General features: G+C 38.6%; 1 protein-coding gene across 1 annotated transcript in view; it reads right to left on the bottom strand.

Annotated features, from left to right (window-relative positions):
• Positions 1 to 602: 602 nt before the first annotated feature.
• The window catches only part of UBE3C (ubiquitin protein ligase E3C), a 79,303-nt gene continuing 61,988 nt past the window's right edge, over positions 603 to 17,917 (bottom strand). Inside the window, exons 20-23 of the mRNA XM_035316682.1 lie at positions 12,033 to 12,221; positions 11,878 to 11,944; positions 10,510 to 10,640; positions 603 to 4,057 (exon numbers count right to left, since the gene is read on the bottom strand). Coding sequence (XP_035172573.1) covers positions 3,887 to 4,057; positions 10,510 to 10,640; positions 11,878 to 11,944; positions 12,033 to 12,221 — 558 coding nt within the window. The 3' untranslated portion in view covers positions 603 to 3,886. The remainder of the gene's footprint in view (positions 4,058 to 10,509; positions 10,641 to 11,877; positions 11,945 to 12,032; positions 12,222 to 17,917) is intronic.

Here is a 17,917-nt window from a genome sequence, read left to right as displayed (position 1 = left end):
CTGGACTAACGGGGGAACTTCAGAGCTCAAAAACTGAGGCTACAAATTGTCACGTAGCAGTGGTAGCTTCAAGACCAACGAAGAGCTTACATTAGCTTCCCTTTTAAAACCAGGTCAATACTATCAAACTTTAGCCAGAGAACACCTAATGTACTGTAAAATGAAAGAAAAGAGCATTTCTGCAAAGTTTCAAGAAAACTCAAATTATTTTATTCACAAAAGCATAAGTCAATAAAAATATAGATATCCTGATCAGTTTTACAGACCATGTTCATTTCTTCTCTCCTTTACTGACAGGCAAAGCAACGTGGAAAAAAAAATAGTAACAAGCATTTACATCACAAACCATTATTAACACAGATTCATGTATATGAGCAAATGCTTTAAATTTTTGCATGTAATTATAAATACAAAAAAAAAATATAGATCCAACAAGACAATCCAAGAAAAACAGCTTTTTTTTTTTTTTTTCCCTTTGTTTCTGTGCTGTACTGTTTTCAGTAGCAGAAAGAGTATGTGCTAACAAAGAGCTTTTGGGTTTAACTCTAATTTAGCATGTGCTCACTGCACTGCTTAGAGGTTTTTTTTTTTTTTAATTATTATTATTGAATTCCAAGCCCCTTTGTAGATCAAAGTAGGATGTTTCTGCTAGATTACTCAAGTGATGCCAAAAACCTCTGTCCGCACTACTACTAATAGCATCAGGAAACACATTTTTAATTATGGAGCACCCCACATAAAAATTAACTGAAGATATTGTTGTTCAAATCAACCTTTTCCCAGCTCAGTGTTCACTCAGGAAGCTGGAGACAAATCTCTCCTCTTTTGTTGTTAAGTTCTCCCTAGAAATAAAAAGCAAGCTTTGTGAAATTTATACAGGCATGGCTCCTAGGACCACAATGGAAAATGAGATTAACTAACAAGGCAAATTATTTGTTTTTGTTTTGTTTTTAATATCCAGCTAGCAGGACTAAATGTGCATCCAGAAAAATTCTTGATGAGATGAACCAAGCAAATACTAAACTTGTTCTTTTATTCCATTCTTTTATTCCTCTTCTATGCCTTTTAACTGTAGAGAGACAAAGAACCTGTACTCTTCTATTGTAAAGATAAAGCTTGACAACAACAAGTTCGTAAAAGTTTGCAAATTTCCTTTTCTTTGAAAAAACGAACAGAGATGCCGCCTTTTTTCAAAAAACAAATACTGATCTAGGAGGACAAAGCAGTGAAGTATAGAAATTGCCCATAAGGAAGGGTTGTCTTGCACAGAAAATAACTCCAAGACCATACTGAGTACTGCCATAATTCCGATGATCAAAAACAATGGTAATGTTTCAGGTTAGTTGCACACAGTGTGCTTCCTGTCTCTGCCCACCTAAACTCTATGAGCATCACAACTGGGAAGGAGTTTGCTCTTGTTTTTAAAAAACAGAAAATCAGTTTCCATATATAAACAATTCTTGCTATGTTAGAGCTGAGAGAGATCATTTAGACCACTTAGCTCCTCAGGGCACAACCATCTACACTTGTTATTTCTCATACTTCAGTTTCTTGCTCCTTAAAATACCCAGCATTGGAAAGCAGGGACCCGTGCTTCATCATGACAACGCAAAAACACCTGACAGGCAGAACTGAAGACACTTGCTGCCAAAGGAAAGTCCTACCCTCTTCATGTTGCAATCTGAATACTAAAAGTAATGTAAGTTGTTGCAGCACAGATTTTCAACTGACTAAACGCAGAATGAAATCTACAGGCTACAGTTCCACTGACCTGCATCAGAATTTTGTACTTAATGTACAGAATATACAAAACAAGATCAATGAGTACTAGTTACTGAAGAAATAAAGAATATTTTCAACAAACTCAAATTCTCTAATGAAGTTTTCTACCACTCTGTGCGCGATTCTTGAATTAGATGACTACTCCTACCTGCAAACCATTCTTCCTCCAGCCTGCCCTCTCTCTGGAGCTTGTATTCACAGGAACAGACAGGAATAGTGTGCACTGTCTCCTTTTACAAAAGCAGAAAGCATACGTTACCAGTCATGTTTACGTGGCGTGACCCCAGAACAATCTCTGAATATGAGTATTTAATAAATTTTAATTATACAAAATACAAATACAACACTACCAATATATCAAAGAATGAAATTGAAAAATAATTTCAAAATATTTAAACCATTAGGTTATAAAATAAATAATGCTTTCTAAGAGAAGTGTCCAGGTTTCCTAATTAAGAGGAGGCAGTTCCACTATTACTGGTCTCATTTTCAACTTCTTTACAAGTTCCATAATTTATGTAGAAAAATATACAAGAAAAGAATTTGGGGATAAAGAATAGGTTGGGTATGTAATATTTAACATAAATAAAAAGCCTAAAGCAAAACCAAAAAGAAAACCAATCATTTTATTTCTGTACATCAAGACTACAAATAGCATTTTAACACTTCATTTATTACCCAAATTAAGAAATTATACATTTATATGGTTACTAGTAAACATCTTAAAATCACTCCGTTTCCCCACATTTAAAGGATATTGCTGGTTACTGCTTCTTAAATATGAAATCCAACAGCTTTCAGTAACAGCACTTTTTTCTTTTTTGCATAAGTGATGAATACAAATCTGATTGTATATGTTGATGATTCAAAATATAAAACTAAAGTTCAGAGGGATGCCGTTATGAACCTTTTAGCTTGAACTGTAATTCCATTTTTGAATTGACCGCAGTCTGCACATGAATACCCAGCGATGTGCCTACCACTTCATTGCCTTCCATATGAAACCACTTTTTTCCCCAGATACCCAATCATCCAGTTCCATTAAGCAGCATATTCCCACCTACTTGTCTTAGCAGAAATTCTGCAGGCAGGTGGATATAAAAGCTGTTTAATCACAAAAAATAATGACTTTGACTAGTGTCTACAACACAGGTATGGCATTTAGGATGGAAAGAAATGATAGGGAAAAGGAATGTGAATACCACAGGCTTCAAATATAAAAGATAAAGCCTGATAACTTTGGTTCAAATCATTTTAATCGTTGTTACATGTTCCAAAGTGATGACTTTTGCATGTGCTATCTATGCAACAGGAGTCCGATACATTAAAAAAAATCTGTACAGGCACAAAAGACAAAAATGGAGCTGACAAAACATGGATAGTCATACCCATTTATGACAGTGTTCAAGTGATAATGATGCAGCCAAAGGTTGAACTTAAAATAAAATAAGCGTGTGCATCTGATTTCTCCAGAAAGCACAAAAAATATCCTAAGCGTTTATCTCAGTGCCTACCATCTTCAGGGAAGGTAGTATAGAACAAAATCAGTCATATCTTAATTGCAACAACTATGGTTTGTAAACAATTCTACAACGTAAGTAAAGATGTTAGGGTACCAGTAATGAGCATTTTTATCCTCTCAGTTGTGGGATATCTGCAAACATCTGCTTTGCTTTCATCTAAAAGATTAATTACAGGATGTTAGCCCTGTTTCATCCCAATGTGCTGCACGGTACACAACTTTATTGCCAGTTTGGGAAATTATTTATACTTGAACAGCACAAAGCCAAAGCTTCATCTTTGGTTAATTTCACTGAGATGTCACTGTTTTTAAAACGTGCTCCTTCGCATACACACAGAGAACAACCACACTGCAAACAGCATTCAGTACTTTGAATCATAAAGCAGTGTCAACGTAATATTAATGAAAGCTAACTAAGAAATTGTGTTTAAAAATGAAACCTATTTGAGGGCATTTGATAAGACATAAGAGCTGCAGAAATTCAGACAGAATTCTCTTAAAACTGCTTGGGTACGGGTGCTGCTTATCGAGTAGGCACTGGTGCGTTCCTCTGCAGATCATCCACGTAAGCATCACTTTGACTCAGCTTAGTTCAAATCCAGCAGCACATTCAATGGCATAGAGGAGCTTGCTTCGCATAAGATTTTCATCGTAAAACTCAGGAAGCTTCAGCAAGTTCATGCAGGTACTGGCAGTCGGTAGCCGATCCAGATCAGATCCTCCATTGTGAATGCAAAACGCAGGATATAACTCCTGAAAAATGCAAGAGGAAAAAATGTGTCAAAAAAAGAAGTACAGACCCAAACCTAACCTATAACAGCTGACAGGTTTTTTGTTTGTTTTTTTGTTTTGTTTTCTTTAATTCCTGGTGGTCCCAAAAGCCCTCTTGAATTGGGTAACACCTCCCTCTATCCCATCCCCATCGAAACCCTTGAAAACACAAAGCCATCTGGTTCTAAGGAAAAATAATTTGTTGTTTGTGCGCTCTATTCTGCAAATATATAATGCTACAGAAAAGTGAAATATAAAATGCAAAGAGTAGAACTGCAGCATACAGTTGTATTTGGGAGAAAGAAACACATGATTCCCAACTGTAGGCTCTTCTTCCAAAGCCTCCCATATGCACATGGATCCCGTTTCTTCTGTAGGAACAGGAAAATGATGTTCCTGTTACATTGAAGTTTCGTAACAGTGCAATACAAGCTGAACACGGGGAACAAGGACCACCAGCATCAATGGAAGAGGATGTTCTGTCATGTCTGAATAACATATGATGTTTGTTATTGTGGAATGACATGATTTCTTCTGAGAATTAAACCTCCTCCCCAGCAGGGAAGACACTGTTTCCATACACACAAAAATCCCAACAAATCAATTTTTGCTCTAGCTCATGAAGTGAGGTGCTATGCCAATTACAATGTTCTTCTAGTGAAGTTTAAAAGTATTTCAATTTTATGAACAAATACTACATGAGCATTTACTTGTCCTGTTGGAGTGATATTCTGATGAGAAAAGATGAATGACTGACCAGACTTTAAGCAGAAATTTGATGAAGTTATATTATCACGTAAGTTCCTTTCTCTGACATAAAATAAAAAAGATCAAACATACAAACATACCCTCTCAGTGTTTTCCTTCTAGAGCTTTAGTTTGTTGGCATTCCCCAGATATATAAATTCTTCATGCAGATAAGTATCAAGCCTTCATTTTACTTCACACCTTATTACACACCACAACATACAATTGTTTTCCTTGTTAAATTCAATTGTCTGATACTATCCATGACTCAAGTTAAAGGCTGTTCTTGCCCTAAAGAGATTTCTGTCCAAACTCATCTTTCAGCAAGCCTAAAATTTATGAATCTCAAGGCAAGCAGCACTAATGACATCAGCAGATCTGTTTATGTGCAAGATGATGAAAGTATTTACACTAGGGTGGTCTAGAACTCTCAATCAAGAGGTACTGTATGTTCTCCAGATAAAGAACTACCTTCATTTAAAGCAATTCTGCTGCTGCTTCATAATTATAAAACCATCCAGCTGTCACTGGGATGATTCAGATATGCACAATGACTCTAATGATAGAAACTTGTCAAACCCTGATTATTCTCATGATGCGATAACCACAGACCTGAGGATCAGTTTTTTGTCTGTTGTTTGCAATTTCGTATGTAACATTTTCACAGAATCACAGAATAGTCTAGGTTGGAAGAGACCTCCAAGATCACCGAGTCCAACCTCTGACCTAACACTAACAATCCTCCACTAAACCATATCCCTAAGCTCTACATCTAAACGTCTTTTAAAGACCTCCAGGGATGGTGACTCAACCACTTCCCTGGGCAGCCTATTCCAGTGACTAACAACCCATTCAGTAAAGAAGTTCTTCCTAATATCCAACCTAAACCTCCCCTGGCGCAACTTTAACCCATTCCCCCTCGTCCTGTCACCAGGCACGTGGGAGAATAGACCAACCCCCACCTCGCTACAGCCTCCCTTCAGGTACCCGTAGAGTGCAATAAGGTCACCTCTGAGCCTCTTCTCCAGGCTAAACAGTCCCAGCTCCCTCAGCCGCCCCTCCTAAGCCTTGTTCTCCAGACCCCTCACCAGCTTCGTTGCCCTTCTCTGGGCTCACTCGAGCACCTCCATGTCCTTCTTGTAGCGAGGGGCCCAAAACTGAACGCAGTACTCGAGGTGCGGCCTCACCAGAGCCGAGTACAGGGGGACAATCACTTCCCTGGACCTGCTGGCCACGCTGTTTCTTATGCAAACCAGGATGCTGCTGGCCTTCTTGGCCGCCTGAGCACACTGCTGGCTCATATTCAGCCGACTGTCAACCACTACTCCCAGGTCCTTCTCTGCCAGGCAGCTTTCTAACCACACATCTCCCAGCCTGTAGCGCTGTTTGGGGTTGTTGTGCCCCAGGTGTAGGACCCGGCACTTGGCCTTGTTGAACTTCATACCGTTGGCCTCGGCCCATCGGTCCAGCCTATCCAGATCCTCCTGCAGAGCCTTCCTACCCTCGAGCAGATCGACACACGCACCTAACTTGGTGTTGTCTGCAAACTTGCTGAGGGTGCACTCGATGCCCTCGTCCAGATCATTGATGAAGATGTTAAAGAGGACTGGCCCCAGTACCGAGCCCTGGGGGACTCCACTAGTGACCGGCCTCCAACTGGATTTGACTCCATTCACCACAACTCTTTGGACCCAGCTATCCTGCCAGTTTTTAACCCAACGAAGTGTACGCCAGTCCAAGCCATGAGCAGCCAGTTTCCTGAGGAGAACGCTGTGGGGAACGGTGTCAAATGCCTTACTGAAGTCACGGTAGACCACGTCCACAGCCTTTCCCTCATCCACTAAGTGTGTCACTTTTTTTTAAGCTCTTTTGTTTCAATGAATGGGATTTTTTTTTCTGGAAAAGTCCATAGCAAAAAAAAAAAATATATATATATATATATATTTGTCACTTTTAAGCACTATTTCTGCTGGCAATGAAGTATTTGTTTTATCAAAGGCTCGCCTGAGGTAAAGCAGTTCTGATTTCAGAAACTGGAAAAAAAAATCCCAGCTCCAAAGGCAGAAGGTCAATGAAATTCTAAGCTAAATTATTGTTCAAATGGAGGCCTTAAAAAGTATTTCATGGCTAAAATGCTGCATTTTTAGTGTACCTTTCAAAATGCTAATTGAATTCCTCTACTTCAGCTTTAAAAATGGAAAAATTAAATTCTGAATTGAAATGTCATGCCAAGGGCACCAGTTGTTCCATAATTAAATACCGTACAGCGGGAAACTGCAATAGTTTGGAAGTAAAAAGTATCATCCATTTATTATGTGACCTGATTGGAGCTTAACAATTTTCACCTGTGCTTTAATGATTTTTTTCTGTAATAATCGCATTTATTAGACTTATTAAACTTTAATTAGCTTTAGCAAATGTTATTTTGAGTCTGAATCTGGCAGTGAGAGCTCCAAGTTTTTAGATGATGCAAAGCTAGACTGTGCTACCTGTAAAGTAGGAATGTCAAGACATTCCCTCCTCTGGGTTGTTCAGTCTGGAGAAAAGGAGTCCCAGAGTCCTCCAGGCTTCCTAGAGAGGTGGCATGTGCCCCGAGCCTGTCAGTGTTCAAGAGGCATCTGCATAATGGTCTTAATAAATCTTTATTAAGCTTTACCTTTTGGTTAGCCCTGGAGAGGCCAGGCAGTTGGACATGAAGATCTCTGAAGATCCCTTCCAACTGAACCATGCCATTCTGTCTTAACTTAACATTCACTAGATTTAAGAAGATGTGAAGGTTCCACAAAATACAGCATGCAAAGCTCTAAACATCTCATTGTCATAGGCTACCAAGAGATTATTGCTCATGATTATAGCAATTACCCGTTTACTTTTCAGGCAAATATTGGCCAGCATTTCCTGGCAAACCCCTGGTTTGTAGGTAAATCCTCTTTAACAAAATACTTAGGTAATCCATGTTCACAAATTACAAGACAACCTGTGTGGCAAGCACCCTGGAAGTAATCAATTTAACTCCTGCTCAGTGCTGCCCAGCAAAGCAGCAGTAATGTCTCTTCACTCTGTTTTCTGTTGCCAAGACTGCTGCATGTGGCTAAGCTTGCAAGCCTCTTCTATATTTTTTTTGTTTTGTTTTTAAACTTACCAGTTGTTCAGCATTATAGCAATAACTATTTCACTTCCATTTTTTCCTAGCCAAGTATGTTGAAGCCAGTTTGTTGCCTCTCTCCCAAGTACACAAACATACAACTTTCCACACTAGGTTTTGTTCCATCCTCTTTTCAATGTGTCACTGTCAGCCTTAATATTTTTCTTCCTACATCTCTTCAAATGTCACATTCACCACCTCAGAGCTGGGTAGCTACATCTGTCTCTCCTGCTCTTCCCTTCGAAGTTGGGTGACAACAGATGTGGGCTTGTCTTTACTTTGATCCCACACAACTGTTTCCCAGTTCTCCCTTCATTACATGACCGATGTGCTCTGTTCTATCTATCTTGGTCCCATCTCACAGTTTTCTAATTGTCCTTCCCACTGCCCTGTAGAATCCTGTTCATTGCTAGAGTAAGGAGACCATGCAGGGATAAACTCTCCAGGCCCCTGTGAAGAAGAGAAACACTTGCAGGCTTTTAAATAACCAGTCACACAAATGAACCAATGAATACCTAGATCCATTGCTTCTGACAAATCACCAGCCAAAAGCACTCACTCCTCTCCTAGGTGCCTGTGAAAGAGCTGAAGAGCACAGGTGCTGAAGCTGCAGGGTATGCTGCCCATATCCACGTGCTGACAATACTGCACAGAACTCACTGCAGCAGCTGAAGGGATTAGGCAGAGGGTGAGACTGCACAGAGGGTTACAGAAGAACTGTACCCAAATGTGGCTGAAATGATCACACGACGCTGCCGTACACCCGTACCAGCTCGTAAAGACACAGCAAAACAAATGGAAGGCCTGAAGGAGAAGAATGTCAAGTGCAATGCACAAAGGGACAGAGACAAGTCAAAGGCAAAAGGCCATGACTCCTCGCCAAATGCGGCACTGAAAACAACACCTCCACTTTGAAATCACCCTGCAGCCTAAAAACGGCTGTTTAAGCCACCGGGAATACTCTCTTGTCACCCCTAGCAACTGCTCCACATGCTCCTGTATGATAACACATGTAGGCTTTTATCTATTTCAGATCATTCAAGCAGCAGAGGTCTGCGATGGAGACCACCGATCTTCAATATTGGAACGTCTTCTTGTCTGCTTTCCAGAGAGACTGTACTGATGAGAAAAGATAAATCATCAAGAGTCTGAAAACTCTAGAATGATTTTTTTAATTCAATAAGAGAAAAATGGTGGTAAGTACTACAAACATCTGGAGATAAGCGTGTTTTGTTTTTCACACCTGACATCTTTTATCATGTGTCACCCCCAGCATAGGAAAAGGCCCGATCTGTAGATCTGAAAAAAATCTTCTAGCACTTGCCTTTCAAATATTTTTAAAATGCTGATTTTAAGAGAAAAAAAATCAGAATGAACTTTCAGAGCATGATTCAATGAATTGTGCAAAATTCCAAATATATTGTTTCCACCTCTAAACTATCATGTACACCTGAAATCCTTGTTTCTATACAAAATGTTAGTATCTGTCTTCCTGAGAAAATGTTCATTCACACCACTAGATAATAAAATAATACTACACTTATTTTACAGAACAGGTAATGAACTTTTAGCACCTATACAAAACTCGCAGTGGTTTCTTATGGGTTCATCTAGTTATTTCACCTAATAAATGTAAACAAGTAGCCACTATCCGCTGCTAATTAAATATCACATCACAGTACCTTATCATGTGAGAAATTACTAAGTACATGTACTCCAACTTTGTTTAGCAACTGTAAGATAGATAGGAGCAAAACAGAACAGCTCTGTTCTTACTTTGAAACAACTGTGTGAAGCAATATCTGTATCTACGTTCTGGATAAACCCAGCTATTCAATTTATCAAATAGTACAACAGTAAATACGCTGCAGTAAAGGTGATGGTATTGCTACTAAGCAATTTATCCTTTTATTTCCTTTTATTTCTATTTTCTTTACTTATTTTAATTTCAAAAGATCTTTGTTGTGCCTCATCCTCTCTTTAGTTCAATCAACAATGGACATGTTTCTTCACGCTTAAGCTTCCCTGTAAACAAAACTTTAAAGATGGCAGCAAAATATTTAAGTACAAAGGGTAACGAGCCATGATCTTATAAGGAGGTTAAACGGTAATTAGAAGGATGCACAATAAATCACCAGCCTCAAATGCTTAATTTCAGTGGTTGAATTTAGTATTTTTTTTTTATAACCTAAACCGTCTTTTGCCTGATTTTGACGTTATTCTTAACTCAGCCTGTTCCTTGAAACTGGTGGCAATACTGCTGCCGTACAGTAATATGAGGTGACAGAAAGGACATTCCACAACAAAGAGTAAGAGCTTTAACCACTGCCTTTTTAGGCCCACCAAATTTGGCAGTTAGAATACAAACCAATAAAACAACACAATGAAATATTTTTACTCATTATATCCAAGTGCAAGCACTTAAACTCTATGTGTAGTCAGGAAGTGACATTATTCTCAAATTTTCATTTCCTACCGAAAAAAAGGGCTTGTAATGTAAGCTGTAACATAGACAGGAACTTGCCAAGAAGTCAGGACATACCTTAAACCCCAGCAGAGGTGGCCGAGAGCAGCTCGTTACAAACTTAAGTAGCTTGCGTTTCTCTTCGTCAGTGAAGCTTTCTACAACTCTCCAAAATATTTTAATTACAGGATGGTCTGCTGTGTATCCACCTATAATAAGATTTAAATGATTTATAGATAGATCAGTTTTATGCAAGAAATAAGTTATTCAGAAATCCTAGCACACAATTTTGAAAAGCTTGGGGAAATTATTGAAGTGAGCAGGTTTATACTGCTAACCTCTCTTATAGATCTCTGATCCACTGCATTTTGAGTTTCTCATTTGTTGTTTACCCATGGCTACTACCTCTCTCAGCTTCGTAACTGCAATTTTCTTCACTGAATCCTACTTATTTTTAATTAATTTTATTTAGTTTAGCATTTAACTAGTAAGTTTGGATTGCTGTCTTTTACTTCAAGAATTTGCAAAATCTGCAAGATTCGGGAAGTTATTTAATGAATCAACTTACCTACCTTACCTTGAAGTAAGCTTGGATGTGAACTTAGGATAATAGTAACTACTTTTTAGTATTTTTTTTAGTTTAGCATTTTATGGTAAACGCAGAGAAAAAATGAAGATACATTGCATTTCTCACAAGGAGAAAGTATGAGTTCTCTCTTCAGGCTGCCTGACAAATGGTCTGAATGTGTTAATAGAGGCAACCATCCCAAAGGCATTTGCAGGCTTATATACAGGGCAACTAGACACAAATAACTGACTAACATCCATTTTCCACCAAGATGATCAGGTGTCTGGAGCACCTCTGCTATGGAGACAGGCCAAGGGATTTTTCAGCCTGGAGAAGAGAAGGCTCCAGGGAGACCTCACAGCAGCCTGCCATAGCCTAAAGGGGGCTGCAGGAGAGCTGGGGAGGGACTCTTGGTCAGGGGTTGTGGTGACAGGACATGGAGTAATGGTTTTAAACTAAAAGAAGGGAGATTTAGATTAGGTATTAGGAAGAAACTCTTTACTGAGGGAGGTGAGGCCCTGGCCCAGGCTGCCCCAAGGCACTGTGGCTGCCCCATCCCTGGCAGTGCCCAAGGCCAGGCTGGATGGGGCTGGGGGCAGCCTGGGCTCATGGCAGGGGTCCCTGCCCATGGCAGGGGGTGGGATTAGATGGACTTTAAGGTCCCTTCCAACCCAAATCATTCTGTGATTCTATGATTTAGAAAAGGAAATACAAGCCCTCTTGCAAATAAACTTGCAAATAAACTACATACCTATGGCTCCCAGCATTCATAAAACAGACCCTACAATTTATATTTTAAAAAGCTAGTATAAAAAACAAGTTTATTTATTCCTGTATCATAGTAGACTTTTTTAAGAAAATAATTATAATATACTCACCTGAATAGTTTGTGAAAGATTTAAGGTCATCCAAACTAATAGGAACCTGGGCACCAGAAATCAAAACCTAATAGGGAAGGAAATGAAACAATTGTATTAGAGGGAAAAAAATGCTGCTTAAAGCAAATGTGTTCTGCAGTTTTAAGCAGAAGTACCTGTATTTCCTGTTGATCAAACATTCGAAGCCATTCAAGATTCACAACGTTGGCCAGTCCCTGACGGAAAGCGAGGCAATGCTGTCGGATTTGTTTGTTCAGTCTGTAGTCTGCCACCAGGTGGATGTACGCTATTCGGTTAGCGCTGGTAACAGGAATATCTTTTCCACCCGGCTTCAGCTCAACCACCTGTAAAGATAACAAGGTTACATCTTCTTGGAAAACTTGAATTCTGTGTAACTGGAAAATTGAACTGCAAAATATTCTAGCAAGTGATTTATATATCTGAAGTTTGCTGGAATATACTCCAGAATATTCACCTGAAAAGAGATGTTATTAAAAATTACAAAGGCCGTTATTTTCTGTCTACTCGTAAGAACAGATTGTGTGGCATTCAGTTGTCAGACCTCGGTCTGCAGCTGCAATCCAGCCGACCACCAGCTGCACTGATGTTACCAAGGGTCCTGAGCAAGCACAGTGCCTGTACAGGCCAGTCTCCTTCCACCTGAATTAGGAAAGCTCTGCTCCACTGGCTGGGCTTTTCCATTGAACTCTTGGTGGCACTGAATTCTGCAGATCCATGTTATGGCAAAAGAAACGTCCACGGAGCCAAACTTAGGGTTTGATACAAGCCTAATTTACAGCACGGATAAGAATTCACAGTTCCTACTGTTGAAAAGCCAAGCTGCACATGTTCAGTACTTCCAACAAAAACCAGCCAACCCCAAAAATCGCTCTTCTGCTGAGAGAAGGTACCTTAGCATGGAAGAATTTTTGATGAAAAAAAGCATAACAATCATACTGTAATTGCATTAAGATATAAACCAGGATTGATGGTAAATTTTATTAAAACACTAATGACCTTTGCATATTCTGCTCTTTACTACAGGAGAATAATTTTGCTGAGTAGTAGCCCAATCTAAATGGATTGGTGTGGCACTAAAAAGAAGATTAAAAAACTGAAAAGCTGAGATGTGGACACCTTCTGAACCCTTCAGAAAAAAAAAAAAAAAAAAAAAAAAGTTTGGTGTTCTGCCCTCTAGACTCTGGGAAATTTTATTTATTTTACAGCTGAGCACTTCAGTCTGGGGTAACAGTCCTGTCCTTACAGCAGAGTTAAACACACAAATAGCTTTTGTAATACACTACCGACTAACACGAGCTTTTTCAGTAGTAAGGAACATACAAAGTGGTAAGTTGATAAAAAATGGCTACACTTTTGAGCATTCAGACTTCTGACTCATAGGTTTTTAAGGCCAAAAGAGAACATTAAGATCTGTGAATATGACCCCCAGCTAACACAAGCCAGTGAATTCTATCCAGAGATTCCTGTATTTAACTTAATAAATCCAGAGATGAGTTGCAGCACATTTTTTTAGAGAGACAGGCAATCCTGCTGTAAAAACTCCATGTAATAAAGTATTTACCACTTTCCTTGGTAAGCTAGAACAACCTGAATTACAATAGGTATTAAAAAATATTTTTCTTCCCACCTTAATTCTTCAACTGTAAGCTTTGTGATTTTGTTAAGCCTACAATGAAAAATCCCTCACCGATATTGTGCATGTGTAGTGCCGACCTTGTTTATGTCCTACTCCCTGAAGGACCAAGTAAAATGAAGGTGTCACTTTGGCTGACAGTTTCATGCCCTGGCACCCCACAAGGCACACATTACTTTGCTTCCCTTTGAGCAAGGTCCTTCAACAAGGACCACGGCCACCCTATGGAGTAGAGGGCAGCATCCGGAGCCCCTGCCTGACCTGAAGGTATTTTTTTCCTGGTAAAATCCACAAGGAGTATTAATAAATCATGGGACTGAAGCTGTCTGATGAGATGGGACTTCTGTGTTGCTATGCTTGCTCCTCCTCCACTAGTGCAGTAGTTAGCCACCCTGTATAGAAATCTGCCGTGTCTCGCCCTGCTACAGCAGCTTTACTGTCACAGTTTAAACTACTGTCACTGGAAAATCAGTCAAGATTTCACTCATCTAAAACATTAGAAACTTTCTCATTTCCATTTTGAGTCCAGTAGGTAAGGCTTGCTCACACCCATTGTTCTTATTTCAGCCCTGTAGCTCAGGCAGCTCTTCACCTTCCTCAGTCACACCCAGGACATGTTACTTAAGGGCAGCAACTTCACTGATCTTCCAAGAGTCTTTGCTGAACTGAGCTCAGCCAGGCTCCTGTAATGTCTTATAAAATACCCCTTTACACAGCCTAAACAAGATCAGAAAGTCTTCTCTTACTGTTTAAGTTCCTCTCCTCCTCAGTGTTACAGGATCAGTGTTACCGATTCTACGCCAGACGAAGCGATCGCTGTTGACACCAACACAAGTGTAACTTGCAACCTTCCTTGCAGGTCAGCAAATAGAGTGTGGTACCACAGATAAACTTATGCTTGTGTTACAATAGCAGTATTTTCACACTGGATTAAGGAAAAGCTGTATTCCATGTCTAAGAAAAACTGCTTTCTCTCTCTACGATGTTCATGCTGGATATGTGACAGAAAGTGTTGAATTCTTTTTGACCGCTATTTTTAGCGAACAGGATAAAATATAAACATAGAAAAAACAACTTAATATATTAAGTAGCAAACCAACCTTGGTTTCTGATCCAGCAACACTTCTGTAGCTCCCCTTCCTACCCTCAACCCTGTACAGCCACAAGTAAGACTGCAGAATTCAGTTAACCACATTTTCTCGGGTTTGCCTGGGATCTAACCATCCATTTCCAGAGTTTGTCGATGAGAGGTTTATTCTACCATTGTTTTGTCAAAGTAGCATCACAGTTGAAGACAAAAAGGACTTGTTTAGCTGCAATAACTACTGTACAAGGCCACAAAGCTAAGAAGGGCATTATACAGGAGACAGAAAATGGTAAAGCTTGGGTTAGCAATAAAACTACAGCAAATGCAGGTGCAATTCACTTTTCACTCATTATGCTCAGAGTGGTTCAGAGAGTCTGTGGTAGAATTACCGCTCAATTTGCAAGTCAGGTGCATCTGTCAAAGATTTCATTTTCAAAAAGGGCACAACACAACCTACTGTGTCTTAAAACATTAGCTTTAAAGATCGGCTTGCTTTTTGCTTTTATACATCCAGCTTCTGCCACTAGATGGTGCAAAACAGTAACACAGGTGGTACAGGCTGGGGGAGAGAAACTTCCCAAAGCAGGAATACTTGGGTCATCCATCACCTTATGTTCTACTGTGTAGAGCTAAGTTCAAAAAAAAAAAAAAAAAAAAAAAGTAAATTTCATTTTAATTTGGTTCATTATCAAAATCATGTATTTTAAAAGGAATTAAATGATCCATGTTATTTAGGTAAGTATTCAGATCATTCAGACAGTAAGTACCACAGATTCTATTCCAAAGTCAGACAGCACATCTTAAATGAAGGAAAAATATCAAAATGGGATTAAAAAGTACCATATTTTTAAAAGTCTGCAAGAAAAGGTGCTTTGTGTATGTATCTTCTAGTCTTTTCTTTTTTTTTTTTTTTTTAGAAACGTAGTGAAGCACTGCATCAGGCCTCTGACTGAAGGTTTGATACACCTTGAGGAAGTACTCTTGTACAAATTTATTAAGCATTTAATATTTCCTTGGGTATAAATTCAGTTACATGTTCCTGCACGCTCGTACCTCTAGAAACTGCATACAGCTTATATAAAGATAATAAAATACATCTCTGGTTCCTGCATGGTCACAGTTCGCGTGAATAGTTCAGACAAGTTACATCCACTACTTTGAGCATTAGAATACTACAGAAATAAATAAAAAAAGAGAAAACACTAGAAAAATGTTATTGAAGAAGAATGAATTCAGGAGATTCATCTTCTGGCTTATTGATAATTATCTGTCACACCAAATTGCTTTGTAATGTGATCAGAGGCATAAAATAGCAACTCTCTACTGGCAGACAAACTTAATGCGTACACAGATCTGGTGGTGACTGGCTTCCCAAGCTAATGAAGAAAAAGGAAACACTTAGAGGGTGAAGTGAGAAATACTTCAGGAAAGAATAAGGGACCCATCAGCCAGGCATTCTGAAGTATGAAGATTTTTTTTGTATCTGAATATTAAGACAAATTCCCCATGCAATTTCAAAGAGTATTCTTTTAGGTAAAAGACAATTACAAGCTTGTTTTTAGGACAATATTTCTCTTTTCTTTTCGACTTTTTTTTTTTTTTTTTGCTCTCTCCCCTGAAATTTTTCCCCATTCTACAAATATATAGATAAAGGTTTTCCTTTTGTCATCTGCCTTCCAGATGTTCAGGCAGGAGTTGCAGGTAGGAGATTGCATTTGAATGCCTACAAATGCATTTGCTTTAAGTGTTATAAATCTGCCTGAGAAGGATCGGCCTCAACTTAAATATTTTGCTTTTGAAAGACCTTCAAAATCACTCACCTAAGCCACTGTATCTGAGTAATGAAGTTGTGAAGACAGAAACTTTAAACACTTCAACACTTGAAAATTTTCTCTCAAGGAAATCAAAAGCCAAAGAGCTCTCCTCTAGCTAATCAACATATTTTCAGTAACAGAAATAGGATTTGCATCTGTTTAAAAAAAAAAATTGTCCTGACACCTACTTCTGTATTATTTGGATTTCAAATAAATTGCTGCTTTGTATATTAAATAGTGTTATTCTGTGCATTTGTATTTCAACCCTTTACCTATGGGGTCTTCTGGTCATATCAGGACTGTTTTGATCCATGCAACCTCTAGAATCAGTGCCTGAGAAACTTCCTGAAGCACAGAATCTAACGTTTTTGAAGGAAGAATAACAGAGATTTGAAACTTCCTCTCGTCCCTTGGACCAGCACCAAACTCACCTTCCTCATTTTAAAAAATAAAGGGGCAGGGGTGGAAGGAGGCCTGGAATAGAGGAGGTATTTTTTTGAACTTCTTAACTTTACACTCACTATAAACATTTTATAACCACTTTATCTAATCTACAAGATAGAAAGAAAAACTAAAATCAATATACACAGCTACTTGAAGGCAACTCTAACCACTGGCTGAAATTATTTTGAGACTTTTTACTAGCTGCCATTTTATGTAGTAGATCTACCAGCTGTAATCTAGGTCGCTATCGTGGCATTAGATGGTTCTTCATCAAAAGCTAGAACTATTTGAGTTTGGAAGGTAAGGTTGATGGCAGAGCTCCCCTAATTAGCAGGTCTAATGTGCAAATTATTAAGTACCTTTTTCAACTTCTGGTGAATGCACTTTGACAATAGTTTAATGGGATCTAAAAGCACATTACAGGATTGGAATCAATACGCTGATAATAGAATTTCTACCTTCTACTACTGACAGAGGCAATAGAGCCCCTTCTGAATGTGTCTTTCATTGCAGATAATGCTTCTGTGCCACAGTTGCTCGATGGACACTGTCATGAGGATAGCTATTTACAATGATAGATTTATGATGCATTTATTGGGCACTAATTTATTAGACACTAAAGTGGTTGTTTAGCTGAAAACTAGAGCTAATGTACACTCACCATAAGGAGTGCAAATTAAGCTCTTTTCCCAAAGTGAATTAGCCTTACCTTGACACAATTAATTAGTATGCAATGGTTACAGGAGTCAAATACCAGATTAACTGTATTTATATATATGAAGTTTATTAAGGTATTTAAATTAAATATAAGTTGCTTGTTGCATTAACACACAGAAGATGGTGAAAGGAACCAATTAGTTGCATTGAACTACACTAAAATGCAGTCTCATTAAAAGACAGTTTAATGTTCTCTCTCAAAGTATAAACATCAACATAGCATTAGAATATTTAATTTAACCCACATTTCATTTAGTTACTCAGAAGTTCACAATCATATTTAATCTTTGTTTTAAAGTTAAGCCAAATAATTAAAAATCAAGT

This window comes from Oxyura jamaicensis, chromosome 2 (genome assembly GCF_011077185.1).
Source record: "Oxyura jamaicensis isolate SHBP4307 breed ruddy duck chromosome 2, BPBGC_Ojam_1.0, whole genome shotgun sequence".
Lineage (NCBI taxonomy): Eukaryota > Metazoa > Chordata > Aves > Anseriformes > Anatidae > Oxyura > Oxyura jamaicensis.
This window is presented reverse-complemented; position numbering and strand designations above follow the sequence as displayed.